This window comes from Stylophora pistillata, chromosome 1 (assembly GCF_964205215.1).
Source record: "Stylophora pistillata chromosome 1, jaStyPist1.2, whole genome shotgun sequence".
Taxonomy (NCBI): Eukaryota; Metazoa; Cnidaria; class Anthozoa; order Scleractinia; family Pocilloporidae; genus Stylophora; species Stylophora pistillata.
Window position 1 is genome coordinate 43,004,621 of NC_142519.1, and position 22,838 is coordinate 43,027,458.

At 38.6% G+C, this 22,838-nt stretch overlaps 1 protein-coding gene across 1 annotated transcript in view; it reads left to right on the plus strand.

Moving 5' to 3' along the window:
• Window positions 1-22,838, plus strand: part of LOC111325904 (uncharacterized) — a 217,500-nt gene that overhangs the window by 67,097 nt on the left and 127,565 nt on the right. The window contains exon 11 of the mRNA XM_088758057.1: window positions 21,899-21,908. Coding sequence (XP_088614183.1) covers window positions 21,899-21,908 — 10 coding nt within the window. The remainder of the gene's footprint in view (window positions 1-21,898; window positions 21,909-22,838) is intronic.

The following is a 22,838-nucleotide window of genomic DNA, read 5'->3' on the forward strand; positions in this document are numbered from 1 at the left end:
GAGAGATTCGTTGAAAGTGCATTTTTAGAGCTAAATTTAGGGATTTGATGTGGGAACTCTAATAATTCAGGGTAAGCCGAGAGTTCGAACTAAATCTGTGAAAAATTGAAAGAAATCTGTGACATGGCATGTGTCACGCTCGCCCGGTCATCTCGTGGACAGACTCTTAAACCGTTTGTTGTGAGATGAATTGAAAGTTGTTGTTTTGAGACTTTTCTAGTTAAGCGGTATACAAACTTTCATCAGCACTGTTACAACGGTTGCGTTCAAGGTTTATCAGCTCAAGAAGATGTCTTAAAGCATTCATCAGACGTGTACCACCCCACCGATTTCTCCGTCAAACTTTCACAGGTTAGGAGGGTCACTAAGTCATTCAAGAATCCAGAGTAGTTCAGGCTCATGCCTTATCCCTGGGGTATTAGAGTCCCCCCCCCCCCCATCAAATCCTTGAGGTACAATGCTAAATCTAGCTTTTGTTGTTGTCCTGAGTGCACCCGTCTATCGTGTCCAATTTTGGTTAAGAGAAGATTTTTGGAATTTGAACACATAGCGGTCATATGACAAAATGCTTACTGACCGAGTTTGGGCGGGACAGACGGGAAAATAACTGGCACTTGATCAGGATTATGGCGCGAGGATGTCGTACGTGACCTCAAGCCAAAATTTTCCCGTCAGGCCCTAATATAACACTCAGTTAAGAAGTACAAATAGTTTCCATTAAAAGTCGTTGAGAACCATATTTTGGAAGCTGTCCCATTAAGAAAAAAACAAACAAAACAAAAACAAAACAGTTGCCCTTGTTCGGCAAGCGAACGATGTGAGCTAATGTGCGCCACAATGTACGCTTTCCAAGCTCTCAACCCAGCACTCTTAAGAGCCACTGACCATAAATATCTAGAATACGCCGACAGCTAGCTGTTAGTTCATTTTATTATTCCTAAAGGACCTTTTTGATGAACCTTTTTCAAAAATTATCAAAAGGTTCTCTCGCGCTTCGCTTTCTCCTATAAATCGACAAGTTTAAAACACGCCTACATGGGTGTTGCTCCCCACCATCTCCGTAAAATAATGAAAAATTATGCAACTTCGTACGTCCCAACACGATGAAATACCGCTTTTAAATTTTGTGCGATAGCAAATGGTCCTTTTTTTCTTAACGAAAATAAAAATTTCTTCAAATTTGTAATGCTTAAGTTTGAATAGTGACCCGTTGAAAATATGGTACTTTCGTCTTTTTCGCAGAGGTATTATATAGGTCAACTTCGATGGCCTATAAAGGCTTAACAAAAGCGTACAATTTGGGCAAGGGCAAGTTTCTTTTGCTAGGACAACTTCAGAAATATGGTTCTGCACAACATACAATGTTCCCCACTAGAGATATTTGCAATTACTAAAACCTATTTTCTATTTCTTTATTGGAATAGTTGGTTACCCAGTACTGTGATTTAACTGCTCCAAATTGGCAGTAATGATATTCTGATATATCAAATTATTCCAACTTTAAGGGATCGTTTTCTTAAGGTTCAAAAAACTATTAGACAAAGTAAGGTTAAAATCCATCGCATTTTGTTAGTGTGAGAAATATTTGTTGAAAAGTGCATTTTTCGAGCTTGATTTATGGATTTGATGTGGGAACTCCAATAAGTCAGAGATAAGCCGAGAGTTTGAACTAAATCTGGCTTCTTGAATCAATTAGTGACCCTCACAAATTGTGAAAGATTGAAAGAAATCTCTGAGATGGCATGTGTCACGCCTGCCCGGTCCTCTCATGGACAGACTCTTGAACCGTTTATCAGCGGTATCGTAGCAATTGCAATACAACCATCCAAAAGCTCCCTATAATGAGTGAAAAGAACTTCCAGGGATTAGCATTTAAAGACATCCTCTACAAAACAGCTCACAGGCGCATTCCTGTAACACCACTAGCAGGTGACAGCTAATAAACCACTCAGGAACAGTTGAAGCGCTGCATCACCGCTGGTGAGCCCTTGGAGACTTCCACCACACTTGAACACGCCTCGTGAATCCTGTAAGACAACCACAATGCTGATGAACGCTTGCATCACAACTATAAAAACGATACTAAAAAACGGTTGAGTACATCCGTTTCAACACCGCTGATTTATGCTTGAATATAATTGTCACAACATCTCTCATTACCGTTTTAAGAAATCCGTTAAAAAAAAAAAAGCCTTCAGAAGTGCAGCCGCTGTAAGACCGCTCGAAACTAATAAACCGCTCAGGTACGGTTGAATGCAAACGCTTCAACAGCGATGATAAATGCCTGGAGACAAACGCTATAGAAGCGCTGATGAACGCTTCAAGACAACCAGTGGAAACCGTTTATGAATAGTTAAGGAGGAAGACAACCGCTATAGCGGCGCTGATGAAATTTCAAAGTAAGTTACCTCAAAACGCCCCAAATCGCTTGAGAACAACCACTAAAAGACTGCCAAGACCGCATTAGGACAACCGCTACTGAAAAACCTGTAGGGCAACCGCTATTCTTACCGCATATGCTAATATTTACGTTACTGTTCATCTGTTCGACCTTTACTAACTCCGAATGACTCCCTTAGCTCCTTAAGCGATTGCGTTTCGACTTACTCCTGGTCACTTCGCGTTTCATTAAACGGTTGGAATATATGACCAGCGAGGCAGGAACGATTTTAAAAAAAGACGATCTAAAAATTTGTCCTCTATTTCTTTCAAGTTGTGATTCCGTCGAGTTTTCGTCAACCAATGCATGTGATTAAAGTATTCGCCCTCTTAAAAAATTGTGCCACTGCTCAGAAAACCAGGCGACTTTAAATGTTAGCCAATTGACTAAGGGGTTTTGTTTTGTATCAGTATCACCAGGGTAGAGAAAAGACAAACTAATTTAATATTCATTAATGTGAATTTGAGGTAAAAGGAAACGTTCATAGTATCTTGAAAAAGTATGGTATGCTTTCATAATATAGGAAAACATTATTTTAGGCAGCAGAGTTCACGCTTCGCTCTGGTGCCATATTGATTGCATGGACCTGTTCAACAAACAAAATCTTCCCAGTTCAAAAGAAAACAAGACGGTTAAAAACTATTGATGGGGTAAATGTAAAGGGAAGATAGCATATAAATTTATGGCGATCGCAAGTGACGATTAATCCTTATTAACCATTTCAAATCGTAAACAGCTTCAGATGCCACTTCTGTCAATTTGATAATTCCAGCCAATTCATCGAAATCCATGCCTCTCGGTTTTCAAATTGTTACTGCTACTTGCATGTGTAGATTTTATCAACCTCAGAAAAGACAGAATAAACAATACAATTTGGCCTAAGGTTCATTGAAAATTAGTAAAGCAAAGTTAAATTTCTGTGGTGGAGATAAAGATACTTTCGATGACGTCAAAAATAACAGCCCATAATTTATGTCGTATCAAGATTTTGTAAATTATCTACTTTGCCATGCATTATGAAGATGTCATGGCAGAGTTTCTTTTTATCCGAATTATAATTCATATAAATTACGACAGACTAACTCGACATTATTCTTTAACATAACGCTTTTTAAAAGAACCTGGGTAACTTATCTGCCGTCGCCGCTTCGAATGCCTTAAATCTTACAAAAATATGTGAACCAATCAGTGCGCTGAGGCGAGCTATGGTTTCTTTCAATTACTCTGCTTGTAAGAGTTTTTCAGATTGCCGCGTTCAAACGACTGAAATTGATAGTACATGTCTGCGCTGGAGCTTTCTGTTGATGTTTTACAATAGAAAAACTGACCGAATCAGCAGTTGTAATTTGATAATTTTAAAACGAAAGAAGAAACCATATCTTATCAGTGTCAGCCACTGTTCCATCTATTGCGTAACTCTAGTTCCTTCATCAGCAGATTTGAAGAAAGGGTTTGTTTTGAGCTTTTCCCTCTCTTTTATCTCGGTTTGGCTTTTTGAACAAACAAATATCAAAAAAATTTCTTCTTTGAGCGATGTTCATGTGTTAGGTGTCAAAATTTATCCTGCTTTGGCCCTTCAAAACTCCCATACCCCGCCTGTTCTGCGAAAGTACGGCCTGATTGTAAACAACACAAAACCCTCTTTATAATTAGCTGCTTTTTTTAGTTAAGCTGTGGTAACGTCGCACTGGATTATGTGGCATGTAAGTTTGGGAGGACACTCCGGACGCTCGGTAGCCAGTGCCGGGATCAACACAAATATAAGCAACAGAATTCATTCAAACCAGCGAATTTGACATTATTTGAACAAAAAATGTGAATGATCCTTTTGACCTTGTACGATTGTGTTTCGGAGTTCTGCTCCTCTTCTGGTGGATGGCATTCATACATGTGCAAGGCAACATTCACTTCTAGAATATCTGACAGAGCTACCCCTTGACTCAGAAGAGACTGGGACAACTTTTGATGATGATAATCATTAGAAATTCATATTTCGGAAATTACATGAAATTTTTAAATGCGCGTAACAATTTAAGAATTGGAATATTACTATCAACTTAAGCTGTGAAGAGAAGGGAATATAAATATTAAGTCACCCCAAAGACTTATATATAATTAAAAGAAAAATTTGTACAATAATAAACACTATGATAAAAATGCCCGTCTAAAAACGGTGAGATTTCGATTGTATTTGAACTCTCTATGTCAGTGGGATTTTGGGACAGAACAGTAAAGACTGTTCACCTAAGGTAGCTTTAGACTGGAGACAGGTATGATTAAGAAGGACTTCTGAGTTTCATATTTGGTAGAAGGGGGCCGAAAAATCATAATTTAAAGAATCGTTGAAGAAATCTGAGCTGTTTTAACCTTGATTATGTTTCTTATAATTAAATAATAAGTGACGTTATGTGGTAGAGTTTTTGTTCTCTGAAGATCAGTCTAGACCAAGCATTCTTTATGGGCTGCAATTCAGTTAGAAGAAACTAGTGATAAATACAGAAGACTGCTTCGGTAGCCTTTTCAGCCTATTTTTTAATGTGGTGATTATCGTATACGTCACTGACAAGCTACTTACATCTGCGATGTGTGTTGGCATGGACAGTCTGGAATCAAGTTTAATTCTGAACGCTGGCACAGGTTTGATGTTCGAGTCACCAACATGCGTACTGACAGTTATCCACTTTTCTCAGTTGTTGTGGTGTCCCATAAACGAAGGTTTCGGTCTTGCCTTTGTTCAGTTTGGGCTTATCGTTCAACATCCGTGCACGGATGGAAGAGTGAAAAACCAGTAAATATATACCAGACGTTAGACAGAGCAAACATCCACTAGCAGTCATCTTTGTATGAGTGACCCTTACTGCATGATAAGATCTCATAAAGTCTCTTGCTTCACAAAGCGCAAATAAGGGTTAACAGTTGCTTAACGTTTTTTCTGTCACATTGTACAAGTTAAAATAGTTTTTTTAACTCTAGTGGAATTCATGTTATTTTGCACACTAGTGTAAGAGTTCATAACAATAACTGAGAGTGGTGTGACCAGAGAGATTGACGGACTGACCATAATTTATTTTTAAGGTTATAAATACCCGGGTTCTACCGAGGTTATGAAATGAAGCTCATCAAACATAATTCGATCTTTTTTAAGAGATTACCAGATGGTGAGGGACTATTAAGACTATTAAGAATTTGTCTCAGGAGCAGCAAACATTAAAAAACATCTCAGTCTTATGACGAAAAAATCAACTTACATATTAATTGTTTACTGCGTGACAACCATTGCTGCTTATGGGACAGTTCAAATTAGTTAACCAAGATTAAGCTATTTTCAAACAGAGTGCTTTGTTGTGCAGCCTTAGATTTTAACATAAAATACCTCGGGGGGGGGGGGGGGGGCGGGGGTGGAAGGGAGGGTAAAAGAAAAAAGGAAAGCACATGAGGTATACTTTACTTTTTTCAAATTGAATTTGAAATTTCATTGAGGCTATAGCCAATTAAGCGAGAATCATTTGTCATGGTTTTGAAATTTTTATTTCTAATAAGATAAGCAGATGTTATATAGTTCTGTTATATAATTCTGAAAAAAAAAAAGTAATACCATTTGGATCATTGAAAATTAGTAAACTGTCTCAGTGCGTTTAAATTTTTGGATATTTTTGAAATCGAGGATTTTGTTCTTCAGCTTATGATGTTTGAATGAAGGACCACATGGAGGTTAAAGGGGAGCACGTTGAGTTGATTTTATAATGTGTTTAATAGATACTTCCCTCGATTTAAAATTTCATTTCATTCCAGCCAATTAAACGAACATCGTCCGTCTCATGATTTGAATTTACTTTAAATTAGATTAGTAGATGTTACCAAATTCAGAAAGTAGTAACTGAACAAAACTATTCGACCTCAGGCAAGAGAATACAAACTGAGAGAACTTATCCCCCGTGCAGACACCTATTCCAATGATAATTTTTTGTTACTCTAATTTTTAGTGCGCGATCCAGCGGTACGACCCTTTTTTTTAGAAAAACAGCTTATTGGTTAGTGCTTCTGTGATGAAATTTGACGTGTGATGTTCGGTGGCCTGCGGTTTGTCTTTATTATAATGAGGTGGTGACATGTTTTGGTCAAGAAGATAAAAACATAAGCTTTGAGAGAGTAACAACTGAGAGTAACCTCTGAACTCCACTCCAGAAGCCTGAGTCTCATCACAAGGTTTGGACGGACGAACTGAATATCTTGCAATGTTTGATTCATGTAAATTGCCTCGCAGGTCATTGATTAAGTGGCAATTGTGCTGTCGAGTGCAACATGACACATCTTACAGAATACAACAAGCGAACTCGCTTGATCTTGATGATTAATTAATTCTGAAAATCAATTTTGGCCTCTATTCTTGATTAGCTATTTGAATTTTTCGCTTTATAATCAGTTGGGTAGAGAATTAATAGCGGATGACTGTTTACAAGAGCCCCTATGGTTTGAGAGAAAATGAAAACATCAATACCGTGACAAACTGATGGTGACCTGTTCTGAGCTACAGTTACGTGCGATTTCTTATCGATTCACGTATTTGTGTGCCAAAATATCTATATAGCTTGGTGATTGATTAGTAAATAGAAAGTAGAAATATTTTGAGAATTGGAGGAATTCATTAAATAAATCTTAAACATCCAATTATACAGCTTTTTCCGGCACCTTATAACTCACAGCTAAATGAACAGAAAGATGACCGGTTCGATCTCATTGCCGAAACATTGATTTTCTGATTTTAAATTTTTACGATTTTAGGGACCGTTCAATTTTTAAAAGGTAGGGGGGACTGGTGGGATTTTGGGGGTCACCAAAAAAAAACGGCTTTAAAAGGGGGGCCATCTAAAAAGAATAAGGCAAAAGGGGGGTCACGTAGAATATTTTAGTAATGTCTTGAGTTGGGATATGAGGGGTCACCGAGAGAATTTACGTGTATGGGGGGGTCATGGGAAAAAATTAACAACAACAACAACAATTAATCACTTATAGAGCGCTATTTACAATGACAGATCAACAGCGCTTTACAATCAATCCTAACCCGCCCATCCCACCCCAGGTGACGACATCCATCACATAGTAATCTCGTGCGTGGGAAATTAACGTCTCCTACCCCTAACCCTGTACGGGACGGGACCTCCAATTATTCGTCCCTATCCGAGAAGACTAGAATATCTAACCATTTCTTGATGTTATAGAATGGTAGCATATTATTCTTAATTATTTTAAGACCTTGAGTGTTGGTCCTACCGGAGCTCGAACCCTCGACCTCCCGCACAACAGTCCAGCGCTCTATCCACTGAGCTAACCGGGAGGTTAGCTCAATGGATAGAGCGCGATTAAAGGACTGAGGGGGTCATGGAACTTTTTAATGAAAGTTCAAAAAATCCCACCAGCCACCCCTACCTCATAAAATGGAATGGTCCCTTAACTAGTTCAAGCTACAGTAAGGTACGATTTTTTGTTGATTCATACATCTGTGTGCCCATAAATCATTGAAGATATGTAATCAAATGGTGAGCCAATTCATACTTTTTTTTTTGAGAATGAGAGGTTACAGTTTTTAAATCTAGTTTAAAACTTGGACGCCGGAAAGTGCAGTGAAATATGATATCAAGACCGTTGACCGCATTACATGGAAGCTAGCAATAAGACTAACTTCCCACCCATCTTGGCGGAAAGTTTAAATAGACTTAAAAGAAAATATGATGGGTCAGGGGGATAAGCTCTCTCAGCTTATGACTTCTTGGCCTCCAGACAATTTTACATTAGTGAACAGCTCCCGTGCGTCTAAGGCCAGGTTAAACTTTGGAGAGGCAATGGAGATACATTCCATAATGAAAAAATAGCACTTAAAATCATATCAAGATGTAGGAAAACACTTTTATTTATTGTGCAGAATATTATCTTACGGATCATAAACGTTAAATTTTGTTGTGGTAATTGTTGATTGTAGGGACTTGTCCGCCAACCAATTAAAGAATCTATCTTCAGGAGTTTTTGCCGGCCATAGTTTCTCCCACCTTTCTTTTCTCACGCTGTAAGTCAGACTCCTAAACTTTGATTTTATATTTTTTTAAAGAAAACAAAAGTAGATCAAGGTCTACAAATTTCACAGGTAAGTGTCCTGATTGCATTAGAGGAGCTTAGGGTGGATGAATGCCGCTCTGACTCCTCCCCAACCCCTCAGATGTTGCTTACAGTAATGAGAGCGAAGGAGCCGAACATGTATGAGCGGTGAAAACCATCAAACGACGTAAAATTAGAATCCATCGCTTCTCTCTGTCATTAAAAATAACATTGTTTCTTTATAATCGTGCATACCGTAAAAATGAGGATATTATAAAACTTTACCTGTTCCTGGGTGTGATCGTTCGGGTGAAGAGAAGTATCAAAAGAAATAATGTCATCTTCTGAGACAAAGGTTTTGTGAACGTGGACATAAGTCAACCAGAATCAATTACATATAATCACGCGTTTTTTCAATGAATAGAGTTCGGCTCTTTAAAATTGATAATATGAGCTGACTGGCGAACGAGCACCGGTTAAACATCAGTCATTTACCTCTGGATATCATTAATGAGCAGCAACTGGCTTAATTAGTCTTCGTATTTCCTGGAAGAATGCAAGTCTAATATCAATCCAACTAGACGCTATTGAAGCGTTAACATCCTTGTATCAGCATTTTCATCTAATGCTCTGTGTTAAACATTCAAACAGACACAACGCCTTTGTATTGAAACTTTGTTTTGCATTAAAATAAACGAATCAACTGAAAGTTGTTAGGTGCTCGCCTTTATTCCTGTCAGGTTTTATAACAGTGTAGGTAACCAGTGTCACGTATTTTTTGTCACGCCTTCTTTTTTGGCATCAAATCAATTGGACTAAAACCTTGATAGCTGAACTTCTCTTTGTGGTTTATTCTCTTTGACGTAACATCGCGTAGTGATACCTCATGGTGAAATAGTTCAAAATTTGTCCAAACGGACTTTGTACGAATGTATGACAACTAAGAAACCTCAGATTCGAAATCAGGCGTTCCGCCGTCACAACTTTCGCATTCCAGGATGTTTCACTACATTATGCCTCCGTTGTATTTAAGAAGTGGAGGGGAGATCGCATACAATTAGAAACTATTTCTCTCGATGGCAAGAGAAGCGTTGTTTCAAAGTCATTTCACCTTTGAAGAGGGAAATCTCCGATTATGAAGTCGTCCTGTACAAAAATTCCATTGGAGAGGTTTGGTTCAAAGGATCCTCACTTTCTCTTACATCTAGGATAAAGGCGCCAACCATAGTCTTGTTTCACACCCGCACCCGCACCATACTACTCGTACATCCAAAAACCCAGCATTAAGACGGTGGGAATTAAAAGTAGTGAAAGAGGATTTTAAAATTTTGCTTAGCTTCATTGTAGGTAAGGAGATAAAGTTGTGAAAGAACTTCTTTTTTGATGACATCATATATTATGCGTCCTGTGGATAAGCCATTTGACAGGTTGACTCACATTGTGCCAACCAGTGGTGAAGAAGTTCGGAGAACTGCGCGTTTGCAATGCCCAATGGACTAGTTGGAGGCATCTATGTTCCCCAAAGTTGACTCACGCCTTTGCATCAGCATTTTACCACTTTGAACATTGTCACAAAATATGAATGACATGCCAACGAACTTCATTACCCTGTATGGTCGTTATCGCTACCTTCAGCTAGCGCCTTTAACTTCTTAAGTGAGAAATTTGATAAGTTTCTCCACAAAGAATCTCAGTAGGAAGTGAAAGTGAATATGAGATTGTTATTCGTCGCACAGTTGATGCGGGCCATTGCAGGACAAGGATAGGAAATTCAACAATAAGAAGCAAGAACTGAAATAGATACAATTCCCGTTCCATGGCCACTTAATGAAGTAAAAATACGTCGTTTGAACTTAAGCTATTTCAAGGTTGTTCACGGTTGTGCTCGAGCACGACTTAAGAGCAACAGTCGACCTCTGTAATCTTTCCCTCATGACAGCTTTTACGAGTTCGGCTCCCAATTATCCAGTTTTTTTGACACAAGATTACTCAGGCACCCAGTGCTTCTTAAAAAGCAGAACTTTTCAAGAAAAAGACTTATTTATATAAAATCATCTACATACCAACGATAAACAACAAAGTAATGCTCTATAATAAGCTTAGTTTATTGTGACAATAAAACTGCTCAAAAGTTCGGCGAGTTTAAGTCTGAGCTTATTAAAATGGAATTTATCATCAAGGGAGAATAGAGCCCATCCTTATCAAATTTGTAGCAGAACGATTCTATAGAAAAATTAATTACATGACGAAGGTTTTCCGCATGAAATTGCTCGCAAAAACTGATATCGCATGAGTCACGAGGCGATTCGTGCGATTCGTGCAAAAACAAAATGAAAATTTGAAAGGATAGCGTCTGTGGAACAATGCAAACAGTCTACTATGCTGAGTTACTGGTGAATTCGCCCCAATACATGTTCTGCCTATCAACCTAACCTGTAACGAGGTCGCCCCCACCTTTACCAGTTCGCTCCCAAACAATAAAAAAAACTCGTTTGTAAAGCTGTTGAAGTTTTTGGGCTAGCGCGAAGTTCCAAAGTAGGGCGAGATAACTTGTTCTTCAGTTAAAAATTGCTGCTCATCAAAGCGCAAGATTGCCTCAAACTCTTTAGATTAAGACTTGGGTAAAGTGGCGGCTTTGCATTACTCATGCATTAGTCGTGCGCATTAATACGACTACTAATCAGTGCATCTGAAAATTTTATGTTCGCCGCAAAAATATCGTAGATTCGATACGAAAAGAATTCATTCTGTGGTAGGGAAATGAGTCGAAAGATTTTGGGGAAAACTTTTTTTTCATTTGTGGGGAAAATCGATTTACGTTAGGGGGCGAGCTCGCAAAGGTGGTAGAGGGTGAATTTGAAATGTGGCGAATATACCATGACCGCTTTCCTGAAATATACTTAGTTTAATGCACATGCAGAATGTCTCAAGGTCTTGAAACCAGCGAAAAAGTTCAATTTATTTCAGTCAGATGGCTATTTGCGTTGTCCTTGTGGGCAACATTTGGAATGTCGCTTGGGAGGCAACAACTATTCCTTAATCATCTGAAATTTCGTCACTACACTAAACTACAGGCCGAAAAGTTAAAGTTAATATTTGGTTCAGCTTTAGCGTGCACTATCGAGTTATGGAGCACGCGCGAAGTTTGGAGAGCACGAAAGAAGCGTAAGAGTTGCCCGGGGCAATAGCCGAGGATAACTCCAGCTTCTTGAGTGCTCTCCAAACCTCCTACAGGCTCCATAACTCGATAGTGCACAGCTAAAAGCATGAACCAATTGTTTTATAACATAGCCGGTGGAATTGTGGATCAAATCCGACGCGAAAAACGGCCAACAATATCAGTAGGGATTGTTCGCGATAAGCGAAATATTTGTTTGTGTCCAGTTGTCCCACCGTCATGTTTTCTATCGGAGTTTGTATTTGTTTCTCGTTACACCAAGCTCAAATAAAAACAAGTTTCCGTTACCGTTTAGTTTTATTCGATTTACAAACATGAAAAAACATGAAAAAAATTATTCAACTCGCTGCTGAATGATTCGATGAAACAAAATTAGGATTTTGGACTGGTACTGAATAAAATTCTTTCTTAGCCTAAACTTATAAAATCGTGTGTACCTGGCGCATGTCAAACCCATTTGTAGCTTAAAGGTCAAACAAGCATTGTTACTCACTAAACCGTCGAAAGGAATTGCCATAACATCAAATGGACAAAATTTTTAAAATTGGCTTGCCATTAAGTCTTGTGATCGCCTTCGTATGACATTGCTTTTTTTTTTCGTTGATGTTGTTAAGTCCCTTACCGTTAAGTTTTATTCGATTTACAAACACGGAAAAACAAGAAAAAATTAGGTCCGCGTTTTACAAGTCTGCGTTTTACTAGTCCTCGTTTTACTAGTCCGTGTTTTACTAGTCCGCGTTTTACTAGTCAGCGGTTTACTAGTCCGCGTTTTACTAGTCCGCGTTTTACCAGTCCGCGTTTTACCAGTCCGCGTTTTACTAGTCCGCGTTTTACCAGTCCGCGTTTTACTAGTCCGCGTTTTACTACTCCGCGTTTTACTACTCCGCGTTTTACTAGTCCAGTCCAGTCCAGTCCAGTCCAGTTGCATTTCATCCTCGGACAAGTGAAGCGAATTGTGACGTCGCTGATGCCGTCTCCTTTTCCGTCGTTTTTCTCGTTTTCTGCCTCATTTAAGAACTCCAGCCTAATGGAAAAGGTCGGAAAATTGTCTTCGTTTTGGGACTGGTGGGCCGAGTCTCTGTTTGTAACCATTATTGTCGCGAGATAAACTATTTTTCCCCGCGCTAACAATGGCCGCTCACGCGAAAAGAAAAATTTCCGGCGAAGCGATTTGCTCACGCTATCAGCGTGCACTATCGAGATTTTGAGTACGCTTAGGCATATTGAGTTTGATTGCGCGTCTCTGCTAGATATGTTAAAAAACACTTTGGAACGCACAGAAGTATGTCAGGGGGCTATCACTAAATAACAGAGCTTTTTAAATACAGCGAGCATGCTTCGTAAATTTCTTGACAGTGCACAAGAAGTCGAATCAAAGATAGCCTTGTATGCTTTTTGGAGCATTTCAGAATATCAACAAAGTTTAGGGGTAGAATCTTGCTTGAAACCTGGCTCATTACAACCGTAGAGGAAACAGGTAAAGGAAAGCGTTTGGGAAGCGAAGTTTATCGCTACCTGTGGGGGAAGAGTATCTTATTAATCTCACTATCTAAAGTAGAATATGCTAACTGAAATACATAGATCAAGTCCAGTATTACTAATCATAAGCAGTCATTAAACTTATATGAGAACGATCCTTCGCAGTAAAGCACTATTTGAGCAATAGTGAAAATCAGACCTGAAAAAAATTTCAGGCCTGTACGGGACTCGAACCACTGACCTCTGCGATACTAGTGCAGCGCTCTACCAATTGAGCTAACAAGCCAACTGGGAGCAGGCCATCAAATTAATTCGATATAAACCCGTAGATGATAAATCAAACAACAACAAACATATGAAACATATGTGTGAACTGCGGTTATGAGACGTATATGAGAACGATCCTTCGCAGTAAAGCACTATTTGAGCAATAGTGAAAATCAGACCTGAAAAAAATTTCAGGCCTGTACGGGACTCGAACCACTGACCTCTGCGATACTAGTGCAGCGCTCTACCAATTGAGCTAACAAGCCAACTGGGAGCAGGCCATCAAATTAATTCGATATAAACCCGTAGATGATAAATCAAACAACAACAAACATATGAAACATATGTGTGAACTGCGGTTATGAGACGTATATGAGAACGATCCTTCGCAGTAGGAAGGATCGTTCGATCGCAGTGCGAAGGATCGTTCTCATATACGTCTCATAACCGCAGTTCACACATATGTTTCATATGTTTGTTGTTGTTTGATTTATCATCTACGGGTTTATATCGAATTAATTTGATGGCCTGCTCTCAGTTGGCTTGTTAGCTCAATTGGTAGAGCGCTGCACTAGTATCGCAGAGGTCAGTGGTTCGAGTCCCGTACAGGCCTGAAATTTTTTTCAGGTCTGATTTTCACTATTGCTCAAATAGTGCTTTACTGCGAAGGATCGTTCTCATATACGTCTCATAACCGCAGTTCACACATATGTTTCATATGTTTGTTGTTGTTTGATTTATCATCTACGGGTTTATATCGAATTAATTTGATGGCCTGCTCCCAGTTGGCTTGTTAGCTCAATTGGTAGAGCGCTGCACTAGTATCGCAGAGGTCAGTGGTTCGAGTCCCGTACAGGCCTGAAATTTTTTTTTTTTTTTTTTTTTTCAGGTCTGATTTTCACTATTGCTCAAATAGTGCTTTACTGCGAAGGATCGTTCTCATATACGTCTCATAACCGCAGTTCACACATATGTTTCATATGTTTGTTGTTGTTTGATTTATCATCTACGGGTTTATATCGAATTAATTTGATGGCCTGCTCCCAGTTGGCTTGTTAGCTCAATTGGTAGAGCGCTGCACTAGTATCGCAGAGGTCAGTGGTTCGAGTCCCGTACAGGCCTGAAATTTTTTTTTTTCAGGTCTGATTTTCACTATTGCTCAAATAGTGCTTTACTGCGAAGGATCGTTCTCATATACGTCTCATAACCGCAGTTCACACATATGTTTCATATGTTTGTTGTTGTTTGAGTCATTAAACTATTTTTCTTCACTATGAACTCAATAAGTGGATCGTAACTTACATAATTATACTAAAAAAGTTGGCTTTATATGATGGTGTCCCCATACGGTGGTGTGTTTCGTTTAGCAAATCAGCGTTGCCTGTTATTGACAGATTTATTTCATTACAAGACTCGCGATTGACAATAATTCCGCCCATTGTTTTAAGTGTTAGCCTATTATGTTTTAAACTAGTTTTTCAGAAGAATCGAAAAGAGAGAGAAGTCGTTTGTATAGTCTGTTCAAAATCTCTGCTTACCCGAATCTGCTAACCTGTAAAGAGAGTCCCATTTTAACGGCCCACCCCAGGAGTAAGTTTCCAACCACGTTTTCCGAGTTTTGCTACGCGATTAAGACTTGATTTGCATTTTTCTGATTTCAAATTATAAATGTACTTCTTTCGATCGAAAAATTATTGAAGCTAGGATAAATATCATATGGTTTGTAGTGGTCGTCTGAGCTGACCAGTTCCGAATAAGGAAACAGTGCGTAACTGCATTTAGTACCGACACAACTTTAAGGGTTCAACTTTTTTACTTGCTTGGCAACTAAAAACTTCTCCAAACAGTTGGATTAATCGTATTTATTTCTCAGGAGTTTCGTGAACAACTTGCTTATGATAAGAGGACAAATCATGCTTTGTTGCTTCTCCCATGAAATAATTTGCCTTTAATGAAGTAGTTATGCTTTCTATGTTTTCAAGTTTTCTGAAGGAGAATCGTGGCGCACGAGGTTGGAAAATATCGAGGGTAATGTTGACACTAAGTCGAGCTCTTGAAAATTGGCTTACTACGGTAAGTTCACGTGGCGCACTGCGTCGATTTGCAGGTAAAAGCTCGCACAAGGACTGACTCTCACATAAAGTCTGTTTAAAAAAGATAAAGTCCGCTCGTGAAAGATCACTCCCTAATATTGAAAATTCGGTGCAAATTCAAAGCCTTTGCGGTTTAAATTCAAGTTGCTTTTATTCACATTTTAATCGCTGGACAAGATATGTACAGGAAAACAACTTCGCTGAATCACAAAACGGCCTGAGGTGCGTGTTTCAAAAAAATTACCTTTTTTTGGAAGAGCGAGCCGTCACAGTGATGATGATAATGACGATGATGATACATTTGTGACACAGATGTAATCTATTGTTGTTTACAAGATTAACTCCTCGTCATTCACAGAAGTGTTCAAAATGATCACACTTTTTGACATTGGTCATTATTCAAATTTCCTCCAAGAGAGCCAATTATTTGGAAAACCCAAAATTCCACTCCTCCTTCTTTTTGTAAGATCTCTACAGGGTAGTTACCCCACTTTACGCTAGGAGAAAGTTGAATTCAAATATTTCCCCTATTAAGGCGGGCATGAGAAAGGACTTGGTGAGGATGGTGAACCTGATTATTTGCAGATTACTCTGATTATTTGCAGAGTAGGCCGCGAAGCTGGCAAAAGAGGGGTCGAATTGCTATTAAAGGAACCTACTCATTTTTGTCATCAGCATTCTTCTCTCGGCTCCGTCACTTGTAACTTACTTGTGAAACCTTGCGGAACCCGAAAAGGTATGCGAGGAAAAAAGAATGATCATAAGCTTGACGATTAACAACTATTCACAAAAGTGGAGGTGAATAGTACTTGCTATTCACTTCCAAATCGCTAGCCAATTTGCGCGCACGAAAAGCATTATTCTCTGATGTGGTATATAAACCAACTTTAGTTAGTGGTGTAGAAAGTTACATCCTCAATATCTTACTGAATTTTTCATTCGACTCCGTTCATGACTGAATGAACAGTGTGGAAGGCACTGTCAGTCATCTATGGTCGTCAGGGTCCTGAGGCGATCCACTCAACCATCGTTTATACCTATACCATTACAAACTCTGGACACTCCCTAACGAGCTCGTTTATTCAGCTGACTCTCAAAAGTGGTTCGAGACTATTGTTTGGAGGAAGTTCTTTCATAATCTGATAATACCAAAATAATCTTCATATTTAGGATGCTGACACTTTTAATTACTTAGTTATCAAATAGAGAAGCGCCTGGTCTTTTAGCGTTACAGTGAGAATGCATAATATCCTAGAGTAGCCTCACACGAGAAATAAAATACTAATCAATGTTGGTTTTCAAAACTAAGGAAAGAAAATAATATTTGCTTATTGACTGAGTGGAAGGGCCTGACAGGAGAATATTCGGCTCGGGGTCATGACGTACGGACCGAGCGCGGAGAGGTCGGTGCGTCGTGAACGAGGGCCAAGTATTTTCCCGTCCAGCCCGACCTAATTCGGTCAATAAGCAATTTATCATATGACCACCGACTAAGTTTGGAAAATTTCGATAAGTTTATTTTAACTTAAATAGGATGCGATAGACTAAGGCGCGCGGGAAAACTCGCTCCAAAAAAAAAAATTAGGATTCTGTTATAAAATCCTTTCCTTTTTCAAAGTCAGAACAAGAAAGTCACAATTCATCGAAAACTTGACTTATTTTCTCATTTTTTTCACTGCTGTCACTCATTTTTTGCAACAACAGAGAACAGCGTTTTTTTTATTTTTGTTTGTTTGTTTGTTTGTTTTTGCAATAAAACCGTACAAGTGCACTAGGGTCTGACCGGCTCTGAGGCCCATCTCTCGAAAGACCCGGTAGGTAACGGGTTCTAAGCCATATTTTAAAATCAAAAGTTCAAGAATAGAGAAACAGGCTCTGACACCCTGACCAGTCCGTTTCGTTTTCTTAGCTGCTACTTTTATTGTATAACTCTCAAAACGACTGAAACCCCCACCTTGAATGAAACCAGTACACCTTTACGGGCCCGTTAAGTTACCGTGACCTTCGAGAAACGGGCCCCAGGTCAACCCATCGGGCCCTACACACGTCAACTTTCACTTTTTTCTCTGGGATTGCGTGAGCAAAGCCGAATGTGTCATATGAAAGTGAAAAGCAATAGCAGTATTGACTTTAGGGTAAAAATTGTTGCATAGAAGAGATGCGCGAGCAATGTAATATTTTTCACAGGAAGTAGAGAATGTGAAAAAACGCTTTAAAGACATTTGCCGTTGAGAATTAAATGACAACTGCATCAACGTCAGGACTATGAAGTGAAATTAAGTTTAAACGTGCTGAATGCCAATGTAAAGAGGAACACTAAAGTGTATTCCTTATTGATCGGATTATAGTATGTTAAGCTATTAAACAATTCTAATTGACAATGCTATGGCAAATATAGGCTAGACATTTTTAAAATTTGTTTTTACACTTTTTTAGAGTAAGTGTCATTTCCCTTCTCATACACTTTTTTTAATGTAATTTACTTTTATAAAGATAATTTCGATGCACGTTTTCTGAAATTCTTTCAATACGAACTAGTAGTTGCTTCCGCGATTTTTATATGTAGGTCGTTTTTGTTATCAAAGTTAGTTTGGGTCTGATACGAATCTGATCCTAGAGAACCGAATTATTATGATTATTATTGTTGTTGTCATCATCGTTACTAACCGAAGGGTGTATCCAATAGATTTTCTTAGATTTTTATCAGACATTTTAAGCCTTTTAATATGATTTTTGTAAATTTTTAGTGATTATGGCAAATAAAGGATTATTATTGTTATTAAACAAGGGATTTATTTTCTTTAATGATTATTTCATTTTAAATTATCTCAATTGCTCCTAGTTTTCGTGACCCTTCTCATGACCTAATACGAGCGTCGCATTGATCGCGTACAGCGTGCACAAAAGACGAAAACAACACAAGTGACATCAGTAAAGTGTTATTCATGACCAATTAATAATGCTAATGCAGTTAAAAAGTCGCTTTCGTAACGCTTTCACTCCCAACATCTCATTAGTTATTCTCCTGACTGTCTTCTCTATAATTCTCACGATGTCAGTTTGGAGGATTTGTTATTCCATCAGCCCTAATTAATGTTTTCTTTATTCTCAACACTTGTCTGCTTGTTACTGTATTGATATTCTAAGGAGAAATTTTGTCCTGATCACCAAAGGGAGTTAAAGGATTAAAAAGGGGAAGCCTAAAAAATTGAAGAAAGAAAATTAAATTTTGGATCGTTCAGCTCCGCCATTTTGTTGCTCCGTTTTCTGTCCGCAATATCCCCTGGTCTGCAAGGAATTACCATCGCATATTTTTCGAGCTTCACTTTGTTAATATGGCAAAGTGGCGTTGAAAGTGGAATGATGAATAAAAACAAAATTCCGTCCGGTATTACCCAACAGCTCGAGGCTAACGCTTTTTTTCATGATTTGATGGTTATAGGAATCTCTTCGGCAATCATTTGGAAGAAATAGCAGAGGGAGCTTTTAAAGACCTTGCATCTGTTTTTTTCCTTCTGTAAGTAGCACTGTTCCTTTGTTTTCCTTGAAAAGAACATAACATATAAGCTTACATACAATTATCATATATGAATAGAATGACTTGAAATTTAGATTACATTCTCCATAAATTATTTCAAACAGGCACAAGACTTAAACAAAACAATTGCCAACTCAGATCATTTATACAAATGAATAATTACAAAGTAACGTACTACAACAGGCTTGTCACCTTATCTTTCCCGTAAACATCTCTAAAATTCGGTTTACTGCCTTTTTTTGTAATTGCAACTTTCTTTCGTTGAACGGTGAGGAAACCAATCACAGTGGCGAAATTGAGAACTACTAACAATTTAGACCGACAAATTCAGATCACCTCTTACCAGAACACGAAAACAAAATAAAAGAGACGTTTATATAAAGGAAAAAGGAGACAGGAAAGAAGATGTTTCTAGAAATAAGTCAGCGGAGGAATCTAATTTAATTCAAGCGCACTTGAAGGATGGTGAGCATAATGCAAAAAATTGCCTGATGGTTGCCGTTTACTTTAGCGAATATTCTTAGTGCTGCAAGACACATCAGATGACGGAGATTTTAAAGGTTCTTGCGTTTTATCAAACAAGTAAAAAGCTAAACTCGTTTAAAGCTCGTGAAACAAAGACTAATCCTTGATTGAATCCTCAAGGTGATTCCCTTGTATTACATGTACATTTTAGATCTTTTTTGCGCCTGATTTTTCACCCAAATTTGGCGCGCAAAATTAAAAAAATGGAGACTATTGTTTGGCAGAGGGTTCGCTAATGATGTAAATCGTAATTTTATGTTAAACGAATTCGATGCCACATCCTTTTAACTGTCACTATTTTGATAAGAACTGTGTCTCAATAGTCCTTTGTACAGTTGTGGGCTTGATGGCCAAGCCTTTCAACACGAGTGAGGCTAAGGGTGACCTTGCTATGATAGAGATGTTGCTGCTTTTCAAATGCAAATCTCTTTGTTATCATGCTAACTAGATACAGGTCTCTATCACAGCAGCGTCACCCTCAGCCTCACTCCTGTTCAAAGGCTTGGCCACCAAGCCCACAACTGCAAAAAGGACTATTGACTTAAAGAAAAATAGCAAAAACTTATGGCCATTTTAAGAAGCAATTTGATTAAACTTAAGGGAGAAATAAAAGCTAAGAAAGCCAAAAGTTACTACAGAGTTCTTGGTGTACATTGTACTGAAACAAAAAGGCTCATATTCGACCAAGAGTTTTCCTACTTCAACTTTGCTAAAGTGAGAAAAATTTAGGGTTAAGAAGTGCAAGTTGGAGATTTTATCACAGTCAACCAGCGTTGTTTTTCCCACCCATATAAGATGTCCAACTTAACTTTTAACAAAAATATTTTAATTCTTTTATTTCATAACCGAATATGACGTTCAAAACCTAAATATTATTCCTCGTAACTTTTTATAGCGATAAATGAGGGATTCCGTCTGTAACCGCCTCCCTCTGAGAAGTGCAGTGCGCCACTACGTAATACGAATTAAATTGCTCAGTTGCGGAAATCTGTCATCGGCGTTAGTGTTGAAAACATTGGAGCTCGAAGTCGATTTTGCCAACCACCGCACTCGTAATATTAAAATTCTATTTAAAATCGTACCAGTTTCCTCGCGCGGGGAACAGGTCACTCTTGCGTGACGCACGCGAGAGAAACGTGCGAAAGAAGCGCGAGATCAAAAGATGAAAATTCAAAACAAAGATGGCGGCGTGTGGAATTTTTTCTTCTTTTGTGAGAAGTTTACTTAAGAGCTTGTATTTGATGTGTTGAGCGACTACTGTGAATGCAGGAGATAGAAACTAAGATAAAGAAGACGAGTTTTGGAGAAGTAAAGGTTTCTTCACTTCACATTTAAAAGAAATATTCAACCGATATGAAATCTTGCGACGGCGAAAAAAGAAGAACTCAAGTAAAGGATAATCTACCTGAAGTGGAAGAAGACTTTGAAACTTAAAGGAGAATAATATGATATAGCCAGAAGTCGTGTGTAGGATTTTTAAGATGAGCCCGGGAGGCTATCTTTGACAGCTGTTTAATGATTTTCTTAATTAGCAGTACACGTCTGTAAACATCCGATCGTAGGCGCGGGGAGCACACACAATTGTCAGCGGTAGCTATAACAGATCATGGGCAAAGTCGATCTTATAGAATCCAGATTTTTAAGTGCGCGAGAACGCGCGTGGAAACTGCTAAACTCACGAAAGTTATTCCATGAAAACAAGTCCGGTGACCCCTTTTTTTATTGTTCCAATATGATAATAGCGTCGAAAGGAATCATCACAAAAAAAACTAGAAAATTCTACGGAAGGAAATTTGCGGTGTCTGAAAACTCCCTTTTTTTCTAGATTTTCTGAAATTCCGCTCCGTAGAATATTTGAAAAATCTTCGTGTATTTTCCTTTTCAAGTGTCAAAAGCAATCACTGAAAAAAATCATGGGGTCATCGGGTTAGTTTTCGAATTATTTAAGCCACAAGCTAAAAACTGCGTCTTAATAAGCCTATGAAGCCGTTGCCATGGAAACTGCTAGCGACGAAATGACACCTATTTTTGGATAACCAATGATTATATAATTCAACCCCGTAAAAGTGTTCAACTGGCCTTGGTCAGTCTTTCTGTTGTATTCTTTCAAAGTTACAAACCATCAAAAAGACGAAAACCGGTACGAGCCACCTTAAGTGGAGACAAACTAAGACATGGACATAAAAATATCAGCTAATTTCCTCAAGGAAAAGTTTAAGAATTCGGAGTGAGTAGTCCTAAAATCAGAGAGTCTTAAAAGAAATCAAGTTCATCTTGTGCAAATGCAGTAATCGAATTGTAACCGTCTCTGTCTCTGGCGACAAAATAAGAACACATGACCTTCCTTGTGAAACCGCTGAGACTCAGGGGACCCACGCATGTGTCAAATTCTTAGGCGGGAAAATCAATTATATTACCGACGAAGAAATCGCCCCATCCGTCTAGGTTCAACGTTCATCAAGATCAACTTTTTGAATTTTAGTCGCTCTTTTATTAAGGGAAAGTAGTGCCTTAGTTATTCTAGAACTTAAGCAGTGCCAAGGAGATCTGCACCATCGAAACCGTCCTTTTCTGCAAGATAAGGTACGAACAAAGATTAGTGGAGGAGTCAAGTTTGTGTAGATAAAATTGCAATAAAAGGTATTGCTAAGCAAATTTGTTTAGCTTACCTATCCTCTCTAAAGTCTCTTGAGAAAATCCATGCGACTGGAGGCAAGAAACACACTCCTCGCTACTGTAGTTCATTATTGAGTCCGACGCACAAAGTCTAGCTATAGCTAGGTTCGTTCGACTATTGAGATATGAAGAAGAAGGTGCTGAGACGCACTAGCTAGCTAAAGAAGGACGAATTTTGGAGGGAAATCGCTTTTATAACAAAATTTTAATCGTTTACAAGTTCACGGCATAAAACTGAGCAAAAAGTAATAATGGTAAATTGGCCACCGTAACGACTCCAAAAGCTGACATTTCGAGCGTTAGCCCTTCGTTTTTCGCTCCGACGAAGGGCTAACGCTCGAAACGTCAGCTTTTGTAATCGTTACGGTGGCCAATTTACCATTTCAACTTTGTTGATATATCCAAACTATCTCGTTACTCCCACCGACGCAGCCCCAAACAGTTTCTTTCGAAACAATCAGCCTTTATCAAAAAGAAATAACGCTGTTCACTGTGTGTACATATACTGCGCCCTCCTGGGGCCAAATTGGTAAATCCTACTTGGCTCCTTGA